The sequence below is a fragment of the Lissotriton vulgaris genome, chromosome 4_1 (genome assembly GCF_964263255.1).
Source record: "Lissotriton vulgaris chromosome 4_1, aLisVul1.2, whole genome shotgun sequence".
Taxonomy (NCBI): domain Eukaryota; kingdom Metazoa; phylum Chordata; class Amphibia; order Caudata; family Salamandridae; genus Lissotriton; species Lissotriton vulgaris.
Genome location: NC_141691.1, coordinates 1864216186 through 1864228693, shown reverse-complemented (window position 1 = coordinate 1864228693; position 12508 = coordinate 1864216186). Strand labels below are relative to the sequence as shown.

Genomic DNA, 12508 nt, shown 5'->3' with positions numbered 1-12508 from the left:
TCTCAACACGTCTTCCTGTCTACGTATCTGTAGTAACCATGCTGACACAGGATAAGTTAAGCTGGTTATTTATTGGCTACATGGATAGCAGAGCCAGGAGGACCAGCTCTGCCAACAGCTCAAACAGGAATGTCTTGGCTCAACACGGTTGCCAAGACACCACCATTCTAGAGTCCTAGCATCATCACTAGGATACATAAGATAGAGTACAACATATCTTCTCTTCCTCCAAAACAAAAACAAAGCAAAATAAAAACAGGTTCAACAATATCGCTAGAATTTTTTCTTTACAAAATATTTGTTCAACAAATTAGAAAAAAGCATCATGACCTGTACCTGGCAGGTTTAACAATATCTCTAGAACTTTTTCTACAACATTTTTGTTCAACAGGTTTTGAAACATTTTCCTCAAAAGATGAAGAAGCATTCTGTACCCGAATCTTCACTACCCTATTTAGATTCCACCAATGACCTCCCTTGACCATTATTGCATTTCCAAGAATCTTAGTAACCTTGAAAGGTCGACTGAACTTACTATCACCTTTCTTGGCATGCACAGCATTCTTGATGTTGACCATGTCCCCCACTTCAAGCGAGCCACTCTTACACCTTTACAGGAATCACACGAGATCTTCTGTCTAGCTTGCGAAACTGACACGTTTTCTCTTGCCAACGACATTAATTGAGCAACATTAGATTCAGACATGACCCACTTACTCATCCAAGCAGATCTGAAACTAGTGTTCGGTTTCCTTCCCCACAACAGTTCGAAAGGAGAATGAGGTGTAGTCCTATAGAACTAGATCATGGCATCTAATGCTTTACAGATATCATGACAACCAGCCCTAGCCCACCTAATACACTCCCCCACCACCCGATTCATTCTCTCAACCAGGCCATTTGTTTGTTGGTGATATGGTGAACTCTTGTGATGTTTCACACCAGACTCCAAAAGAAAAGCTTCAAACTCAGTGCTGATAAACTGCTTGCCATTATCAAACAATAAAGCTTCCGGACAACCCTCTCTTAACCAAACATTTTTGAGAAACTCAATAACAAGCGTTGTGTTGGCTTCTTTCACCAGTTTAATTTCAGGCCACTTTGACGTGTAGTCCATGAGTACCAAAACAAAACGAGACCCACCTTCATAAAGCCCCATTACATCGATGCCAAGTTTCAAGCAGGGCCCTTTGGGACACTCAATCGGCATCAATGGTGGAACAGAGACCTTCAAACGTTTGTCAGCAGCACCACAGACACAGCAATTTGCAACAACAGAATCAATTTCTCCATCCATTCCCGGCCACCAGTAAATTTCTCTGGTACTCCGCTTGGTGAGGGTAGAGCCAAGATGACCATCATAAGCTCTTTCAATGATAGCTTTATAAAAAAACACTCGGGGCACAAACTTGTCAGCTCTAAGTAACAAGCCATCTTCGATGGAAAGTTCACTTTCAACTTTCCAGAAAGGTTCGAGAGAGAGAGGAAGTGTTTTTTTCTCCGGGCCATCCATTTCTGATAAAAGCACAAACTTCACGTATCACACAGTCAGATTCAAGAGCTTGCACCCAATCAGTCTCAGAACCTAGACTCAGATTAGGAAGATCTAGCACAGCAACGAGACAATCATCACAATCTTCACTAGCAAACTCATACAAATTGACATCATCACTCTCATTCGACTTGATGGGAAAATGTGATAAGAAATCTGCTCTTCCATTTTTACCACCAGAATTGTGCTCCACTCCAAACTGATATTGAAGAAGTTTCGTCACCATACGCATGATCCTAGGTGAACAACACTTACTTATAGTCCAACCTAAAATGTTTACTAAAGGCTTGTGGTCAGTCAAAAGCAAAAAACGTTTTCCCCAAATGTAAGGTCGAAACTTCTCAATAGCCCATGCACACGCCAATAACTCTCAACACTCTGGATGCAAAACATATTGTGTTTTCACAGTTATTGTCCCATTGTGTTAAAGTTGCACCAATGCCAACTTGAGTGGCGTCAACAGTAGCACTACAAGAAAGACTAGGATCAAACGGTTTCAGGCAGGACCATCACTTAAAGAAGATTTCACAAATTTGAGGGTACTAATACAATCATTGCACCATTCGAACTTTACACCATTTTTAAGAAGGTTACTTATAGGACGCACAATGGATGCAAAGTTAGGAATGAACTGTGAGTAATACTCACATAACCCCAACAACGACTTAACACCGGTTTTGTCCACTGGTTCTGGTGCATCAATTATAGCTTGAAGCAATCCTGGTCGGGGACTTATTCCATCTTGAGAAATAACGTGTCCCAAATATTCAACCTAAGAACACTAAAATTGACATTTCTCCTCTTTCAAAACAACACCTTGCTTCTTGAACAAAGTTAAAACTTTTCCTATAACCACTTCATGAGAAGCAAGGTCGTTACCGAAAATAAGAACATCGTCCTGAAACACCTGAAACTCCTTCAATATTACTGAGAATATTGCTCATAATCCTCTGAAGAATGGATGCAGCTGACGCAAGCCCAGAGGGCATACGACAGAAGCGAAAAGATTCCCAAAGGTGACACAAAAGCAGTTAGATGGCGTGATTCAGGGTCCAGTTCTACCTGATGGTAAGCACTAGCTAAATCAAGTTTAGTGAAAAATGTTGCACCTTTAGTGGAAGAGAATAAATCACTGATTTTTGGTAGGGGATGAGAATCTACCCATATCTCTTTATTAAGAGATCTCAGGTCCACCCAGACGCGAAGATCTCCTCCCCTTTTTCTGTCTACAACCAAGGGAGAAAGCCATAGTGAGGAATCTGTAGGTTCGATGATCCCTTTGGCACATAGCCCCTTCAATTCTTTTTCTAAGTCCTCCCCCGCACTGAATGGCACACCTCTGAGTTTAAGTTTCCCGGGAAGAGCACCTTCTTTAACAATTATTTTGTGTATAAAACCTTTGATTTTTCCTACATTTTTGCTAAAAACTTAAGGGAATTTACTCTGCCATTCAAAACCAGTATCATCACAATCGACAACCAAAACTTGCTCTTTTGCTCCAGGCTAGAGTATCATGCCGAAAAGGCCTTGGTGAAACCAACCTAATATGTTGAGACATTTCACTGCAACGTATATTTTCCCTTTTATTCTCCTCCCTTTAAATTGTAATTCATCCTCAAAAAACCCTAACAAATCTATTTTTCGTCCCTCAAAGGAGACAGGAGAACGACCAGGTGGTTCTAAAACTTGAGAGCCCTTCCAAGTCTCTTCAAATAATTTTGAGTTATCTTTGTAATCTTAGCCCCCGAGTCGACTAAGAGTTTTACAGTGTGATTACCTACTTTGATGTCCACTATTGGATCAACACAAGAAGAGGGATCCCCTTCAACAACCTCCTTCCGGAATTAGTTTGTAAAGATTCCACTTCTTTCTTTTTCTGACAACAGAAACAACTTCTGGATCAGACTTGTTATCAGATTCAAGTTTCCATTTCTTCTATCTTAACCACACTGACCGAATGATCCCTCTGCTTTGTTACCACTGTTTTGCTAATTTTGCCTTGCCGCCTTCTGTCAACCTTCAGTAATAGCTTTACCTACACACTCGTATTTTCTATTTTGTATCTATGGTGTGGCCTGTCTGTAATTTGAAGAAAATAGGATGTTTCCACTTTCTGAGGATATTGACTATGCATACTGAAGACAAAAGTTCTGCATTTCTAAAACTGCTTGAAAACGTACGGTTCTCTTTGTCATAGCTGCACTTTGAATACGAGTTACTGAGTGGCGTGTGGTGGAATCTCCTTTGCTCCCGCATGTCTACATAGCACCTCCTAGGAGGGTCACACAAATTGCTCTCAGATCCTGGTTTAAGCATGCACTCCATGGACCAAATTGCAGTGGCAGAAGAGTGCAGTAAGAGCAAAACTGCGGGTAGTAAAATACAGTTTTTGTTGTATATTCGTTACTGCACGGGGCAAATCTTGCAATCCGGCACAAAACCCAAACCAATGCTGAACGCTAGCAGTATTTGCCCAGATGTTTTTGCATATGATTTAAGCAGACACTTGCAACGGGGCCCTGTCATCAGGCCCCTTAACACACCCTCTTGATTTGCATTCATTGTTTTAATGTTCACCTGCTCAGAGGCATGTTTGTGCGCAGTGTAGTTTAATGAGACGAAACTCTACAATGTACGGCTGCAGTGTATGTACATCAGGTTACCCAGGAGACATGCGGCGAATGAAATGAAGCATTACAGTTCCCAACACTTATGTTTTATTGGTTTTTTAGGTCTCGCGACCTATCGATGCGCGCAAGCGCATCGAGCGGAGCGAGAATTCATGTGGCGAAAACAGCTTCAAACCAAAGGGCTTTCAGCCCCGCGGTTTTCATGCTGTTCATGTGAACCACGTGATAACATGCACGCGCATTCAGGGCCAGCCAGCCCAGCACATCAAAGGGCTTCTCCTCCCCTAATTATTCATGGCCGGCCGCAGGCCGGCCGTACTTTCAGTTTCCCGGAACGGCATATTAGCGGAGGAGAAGCCCTTTGATGTGCTTCACACCAATGCGCCTCAGTCATTCCTCTTCTTTGTATTTGCTTCCAGACTCCGATCTGCTCATGTGCACAAGACGCTTTACACATTACACTCATCTGCCTGAAGTGGGAGTTTTAAACAAGCAAAGCTGGTCCTTCTGTACTTGCAGTTTCACTTCTAATGTGTGTTGTTAGTTATCATGATTTTTAGCTGAGGTGTATCACGCTCGTTCATGTGTTTGATCTCTTCATACTGTGAAATGTTTTCTAAGTTGTTTTTGATTGTCTTACCACTGGAGGTCTCCCTGTGCTACATTTAGCCTCTGACACACGCAACGCCACGCAACCACGCAACGCCACGCAACCACGCAACGCCACTCAACCACGCAACGCCACTCAACCACGCAACGCCACTCAACCACGCAACGCCACTCAACCACGCAACGCCACTCAACCACGCAACGCCACTCACACACACACGCAACGCCACTCACACACACACGCAACGCCACTCAACCACGCAACGCCACTCACACACACACGCAACGCCACTCAACCACGCAACGCCACTCAACCACGCAACGCCACTCACACACGCAACGCCACTCAACCACGCAACGCCACGCAACGCCACTCAACTACGCAACGCCACTCAACTACGCAACGCCACTCAACTACGCAACGCCACTCAACCACGCAACGCCACTCAACCACGCAACGCCACGCAACCACGCAACGCCACGCAACTACGCAACGCCACTCAACCACGCAACGCCACTCAACCACGCAACGCCACTCAACCACGCAACGCCACTCAACCACGCAACGCCACTCAACTACGCAACGCCACTCAACCACGCAACGCCACTCAACCACGCAACGCCACTCAACCACGCAACGCCACTCAACCACGCAACGCCACTCAACTACGCAACGCCACGCAACTACGCAACGCCACTCAACTACGCAACGCCACTCAACTACGCAACGCCACTCAACTACGCAACGCCACTCAACTACGCAACGCCACTCAACTACGCAACGCCACTCAACTACGCAAAGCCACGCAACTACGCAACGCCACTCAACCACGCAACGCCACTCAACTACGCAACGCCACTCAACCACGCAACGCCACTCAACTACGCAACGCCACTCAACTACGCAACGCCACTCAACTACGCAACGCCACTCACACATGCAACGCCACTCACACATGCAACGCCACTCACACATGCAACGCCACTCTACGCAACGCCACTCTACGCAACGCCACTCACACATGCAACGCCACTCAACTACTCACACATGCAACGCCACTCACACATGCCACGCCACTCACACATGCCACGCCACTCACACATGCCACGCCACTCACACATGCCACGCCACTCACACATGCAACGCCACTCACACATGCAACGCCACTCACACATGCAACGCCACTCACACATGCAACGCCACTCACACATGCAACGCCACTCACACATGCAACGCCACTCACACATGCAACGCCACTCACACATGCCACGCCACTCACACATGCCACGCCACTCACACATGCAACGCCACTCACACATGCAACGCCACTCACACATGCAACGCCACTCACACATGCCACGCCACTCACACATGCCACGCCACTCACACATGCCACGCCACTCACACATGCAACGCCACTCACACATGCAACGCCACTCACACATGCAACGCCACTCACACATGCAACGCCACTCATCTACGCAACGCCACTCATCTACGCAACGCCACTCATCTACGCAACGCCACTCATCTACGCAACGCCACTCATCTACGCAACGCCACTCATCTACGCAACGCCACTCATCTACGCAACGCCACTCATCTACGCAACGCCACTCATCTACGCAACGCCACTCATCTACGCAACACCACTCATCTACGCAACGCCACTCATCTACGCAACGCCACTCATCTACGCAACGCCACTCATCTACGCAACGCCACTCACCTACGCAACGCCACTCACACACGCAACGCCACTCACACACGCAACGCCACTCACACACGCAACGCCACTCACACACGCAACGCCACTCACACACGCAACGCCACTCACACACACAACGCCACTCACACACACAACGCCACTCACACACGAAAAACCACTCACGGTGCCAATAGGTCTCGCAGTACGAAAGTTGGAGCCATTACAATTGCAAATAACAATGCCTTTCACTTTGGTTATCATTTTAAATACATAAAGGGCTTTGTCATTTACAAAACCAATAGCTCCAACTTTCCTACTGCGAGACCTATTGGCAACGCCAGTGCTTGTTTAGGTTGGTGTCGGGTACCCATAACAAATCTCGAGGTTGTTTAAGGCATAAGGGAAGGATTAAGGGATTACTCAAAATTCCCATTCCAGTGTTCCTTTGTGGAACTGAATCACGTCTGTTTATCAAGATAAATCATTTTTGCAGCTGCAGCACTTGTTTAATTCCTTCAGTCACTGTAAGGGGAAGAGCACATGCTTCAATGTTAACCGTGTACAAGTGACAGGAAAAGCATTTCAGTTTTACCAGTGGGGACGATATGAGGAGTAAACAGAAGAGAATCTCATGCTCCCTGGTGTCTGAGGCAAATTGATCTGAACTCTTTGAACCCATGTGAAAATCTGCTCAAGAATTACATTTTCTTAAAATAAAGCACCACCCCTCCAACTGTACCTACTTGAACCCTTTTAACTGGCAAAGGCTTCATTCCAAACATATAGCGAGTGTCACTCTTGCAGTTACTAAAGCACTGCCTTCTCCTGAAGTCGGAAGGAAGTACTCAAAACAGTATTTAATTTAACAGGCATAAACTGTAAAACACTTTACTTGACATGGTTCTCTAATGTTCTTTGAAGTGTATATGTTTGCCCTAAGCCCTCTACAGACTTAACATTTCGGATATGTTGATTCTGTCAGATGCATTTGTACAAGTTAGGACTTAATCAAAGGCAAATTATTAGTCATTATTATGCCCAATAATTTGAAGGGGGTGGGGGGGTAGAAAATTGTGTACACTAAAGTTGGAAGAAAACAAACAATCCCAGAATCTGAGGATTATTGGGTACATTTATATCTTTACAGGTGCCCCTGTACTTTCATAGTACTGCCCTGCTGATATTGCACCAAACATGTAAAAAAATATCACTGCACTGTGGGATTAGTAAGTGGTGATGGTGGTAGAGAAGTGGCTTCAGCAGGAGAGACAGTTGGCCTAATGTTTTGTGGAAAATGCAGTGGTGAGGTGGATAATAGTAGCAAACGTGGGCAATAGGTTGGCCTGACGGCCGTAGTTAGTGCTCAACAAGACGGGGTATTTGATAGCAATGGGCTTTAACTAAAAAGTGAGTGCAGGTGGTCCCATGTATAATATGGTGAATAGCTAAATTCTTATAAGGTCCTAAAGGCGAGACTGTTGCATTGCAAATGCTTTTTTTGGTTGCCTTGAAGATGTCCTTGTCTGTTTCCCTGGACTAAGCTGTGGCAAGTTGCCAACCCGTGGACCTGGCTCGAGGCACCTACCTTATCTCCCGTTCTCACACGCTCTCTCCCTCTCGGACCTCTCTGCCTTCTGACTCACGGTCTTTCCCTTCTCCCTGTTCTGACATTTGTGCCTTTTCACATTTTGCTCTTTTCATTCACCTCTTGCTCTTTTTATCTTTTGTGCAATTTTTCCACTCTTTGCTTTTTTTTGTTGCTATTTTCGATTCTTGTGCCTTCGGACTCTGCTCTTTTTGCCTTTTGTTCCTTTGACTTTTGAGCCTTTTATCACTGATTTTTTTTATCTTTTTCCTCTCGCTCTTCCCTCTCTTGCTTTCTTGCCTTCTGTGCCTTTATCTGACTTTTGCCATTTTTTTGCGCTTTCATTTTCCTTCTTTTTCTTTGGCATTTTCCCACCTTCTGTGCCTCTTCTCCTACCCCTATTACTTACCTGCTCCTTTTCGCACCTCCCGCTGCACTCCTCCCAGGACCTACTTAGTGAAACACTGACGCAAAGCAAGTCTGACTGCGGAAGGAAAGAAGGATTACATGAAAAAGAATTACAGAAAGAAAGGTGGAAAAACAAAGCAATAATTCATTAAATGAGAAAAAAAGAAAGGAGGAAGGAAGTAAAGAAAGAGGGAAATACGTGTTTTACAATGGCATTAGCAGGGAATGGAATCTGATAAAGCTTGAATGTGCCCTGTGTTAACTTCAAAAGTGTTCTGCTATCACACCAGGCTCTAAATACAGAGGCACCGTAAAAAGTAATTACAAAGTAAAAAATAAAACCACTGGCACTGAAGGGAACTATCTTGTGTGAGGGTGTGCTCCTTGTGTAAGAGCACAACGCAGTCGCTCAACGTGAACTTAACCAGTGGCTTAAGTAGGCTGACCCTTTGCCTCATGCTGTATGCTATAGGGGGCGCAAGTAAAAGGTGAATGACACAACAATAGACCAATGGAAGAAGAGAGGTGGCTGAATGCCCCTTCAGTAAGTACAGTATACATATAATTTTTGTAAAATCAAAAGGTCTTGATTAATGCCAGACCTAAAAATAGGGGTAGATTAGGAGAGAGGAATTTTATAGAATTCAAAGCAAATTTGTAGATTCTAACGCAAAATTTAGGAGAGAATTTGATTTCATGAAACACAAAGTGATGGCAAGATTACTAAACATGGCCACATGATCTGAGACTACAATTGAAAGTGCAACCTCTGCAAATGAGGTAGAAAAGGAGATTTCTTTTTTTATATAAACTGAGTGCTGTAAAGAATAATGGGGTGAAATTGTTGTTTAGGATTCAGGCGCCTTCAATCACACTAAGACTTTCATGCTCGAGGCACCATGTTTTGAGATTTGAGTTTTTAAAAAATCTGAGAAATTGCTGACCTCACAGCTATCATGTAACAATCAGACTAATGCCCCCAATCTACCCTACTTACACACTTCACATGCTGTGCCCATACAGTAGCATGGACACTTTTTTTTGCGAGAGAAATATTTTGCTCCACAGGGCATTAAATGGCTCCTTATATATTATTCAGGGCAGCTTAGTGATCACAAGATTTATGGCGTCAATTACGAGGAACCAAATTGTCTAGCCCCTAATATGTAGCATAGACAACATTGATCCTGGCAGTGGGCCTTCAGGCATCTGGGTCTTTTTTCCTATTTACAAAGAATGGCCATAACCTCTTTGCAGTTCCCTATTAAAAGAAGCCTACTGTGTGGTGCTGTATGTTTCATTTATATCCTTAGTCCTTTTTGAGTGGAGGTCTGTTTGAATTGCTCTCCTACAAGATTGTATTCCTGAAGAGAATTACAGAGGGTTACTAGGCTGAGCCAGTGTAAGAGACAAAGACCCGATCTTGTCTGTAATTATCAATGTTGATAGTTCTGAGGGATCTCTAATTGCAGACGTGGACCACAATGTCATTGCTTTGTAGGAAATTGACTGGGCAAGCTTAGTTTGTAAGGTTATTGTCTTCAATGGTGGTGGCACGAGATCACTGGAGTCTGTATGTTTATTTCTAGCTCAGCTCCTTAATTTCCAACAGTAAAAAATGTCTGTGTTATAGGTTAGAACTATGAACACTAATGTTTTGCACAATGTCTTATCCATTTGGACTTGCAGGATGGGAAGCACTAAGGTTTGTCACCTGTGCTTGATTGGTGGCTGCTACCAGATCCAAACTGACCTTCTAGCTGAAGTCCTTCCTGCTCTCCATTTACCCTATTATACACCCCTTGCGTGGGTAGATAAGCCAGTCCTCCTGTGCAGATTGCAGTTAGGGATCCCTACAGGACATTATAGTTAGCACTGTGACACTTAAAAGTTGTTTCTTTCATATAAAAACATAACAGTTTTACAAGGCACATAGAGATCGCAGACTTCAGCTCACAGCAGTGGTGAACAATTCAAAATGCCAAATAAAATAGGATATATTTTTTTACGTATCCCTTATAAATTGATGCAATAATTACCAATCAATGTAAATGTTTACAATGAAAGAGAACTAAATGTGAGGTTATATTTTTGACATCTTGTGTATACTCTAGATATAAAATTTCAACTATGGTTAAGTATTTGTACTTAAGGCTACATATTCCCATTGTTTAACCAAAGGCATTTTTTTTTACAAAGAACTAATAGGTTACCTGTAGCTGAAGCCACCTGTCTTGCACTGTAACTAGTATAACGCTTTTTTAAATACACAAACAGTTTGAGAACCGGCATAGAATATAAGGTAGATGGGTTTGTTATGTTAAATCAAGAATACATAATATATTTTAAAGATGCAATAAGGTAATGCATTTAGTTTTTTTTACTCGAAACACCTTAACTTTGGTATGTTTTTTCAACCTTCTAATATTGTCACTCTAAAGTTTAATTGGCGATAGGAAGTCTAATTTATCATTGGGGAAGCCATGTTCCCACAGACACATGCACACTTATGGCATGGTTTCTGTGCTGTATCATTCTGGGATTAATTCTTGTAGTGATTGCCCATTGTATCCTTTACTTTTTTTAAGGCAATATTTCCTTTCGGTTAGTTGTAGTCAACAGTTGAGTATGAAACATATTTGATGGAAAAATGCAAACATTCCAACTGTGGAATTCAAATCTTTGAGGTCCTTTTTTTATATGGCTTCTCTTACAGCAAAACGTGCACAGGGAATACATTAATGTATGGGGAAAAACCCAAAGAAATTACAGATTTGGTTAGTAGGGGATATAGACAAATATGAACAGATTTTTTCAAGTTAAAAAAATACAAGTTGATAACCAATAAAGCAAACTATTAAACAAATTAAATAAATGCATTTTGTCATGCCCAACACATACTTAAAGTGGGCGCTTTGAGGAGTAATTTGAGATGAGTCCTAATGGAAATAACATAAATCTAAATACCTTTCACGTAGATATTCCATTTCCTCCTGCCTGATTCTTTCTCGCTCCTGATTTTGATAGTCGACCACAAACTTGGGGTATTTGTTGTACACTGGATACTGTCCCTTAGTCAGAGGCACAAAGTCTTCAAGCAACCTTTGGGGATGGATGTCTGCAGGAGTGGCATTCATAAGGTGATAGGTCTCTTTAATCATAAGATTTATATCCAAGTTGTTCCGGTGATGAAAGAAATACTGTCAAACAAAGTTTGCTCATGAATTAGTTCCAGTAATCCTGAAACATTTTTCCTACATTTATAGAGTACACAGCATAGATTCTATTGCCATAATTAATGTTTTCAAGGCACTATTACAACCTTCATTGCTATGTTTTACTTTGTAGACATACTGCTGAAGTGTGCATTCAGAGTCTCACATATATGTTTCATGCTATGGGAATTTTTAAATTATCAAATTTGCATAAGATGGCGACACAACCTTACCTTGGAAAGTTGCAATGCTGAATCTTCAAAGGAAATTACCACAGCAGTCCCCATCCAAAATATTATTTTACCCTAGCATCAAGAGGCCTTGACATGACCTTACGTCATGCTATATCAGTAGACCATATCAATAGACCATACCACAGCAACAAGTTCAGATGTCGACAGTTGTTTTATTATTGCATTATTTGGATAAAACTTTTTTGATGTAGCACCTTTTATAATAGCAACTATTGCACATTAGATTTGTGAGGAGGGGAGGGGTTCTCAAGTGAACATGTACAGTAGAACATACTATAAAAGCTGTACCTATTGATTCTTAGTCTTGCATCCTTCAGACTCATGGGAATCATTGGAATCTTTAAGGACATCAAGAGTGCAGGTAATCTTATTAGTCTTAAAGTCATCTGAATACGTTCTTGAGGACATCCTGACATAGCTGAGCATCAGTTCATGAACATACTTTCGCAGAGCATTTATATGAAATCATGTGATAAAGCTCACACGGCCTCTTGTAGATGATTGTGCAAATGTCCTTTACAAATCGATACCACCAAAATTGTGATT

General features: G+C 42.7%; 1 protein-coding gene across 2 annotated transcripts in view; it reads right to left on the bottom strand.

The window, feature by feature from the left end:
• Positions 1 to 12508, bottom strand: part of TBC1D31 (TBC1 domain family member 31) — a 696792-nt gene that overhangs the window by 191794 nt on the left and 492490 nt on the right. For both annotated transcript variants that reach the window (XM_086966171.1, XM_086966170.1), the window contains exon 14: positions 11461 to 11693. In XM_086966171.1, coding sequence (XP_086822297.1) covers positions 11461 to 11693 — 233 coding nt within the window. The remainder of the gene's footprint in view (positions 1 to 11460; positions 11694 to 12508) is intronic.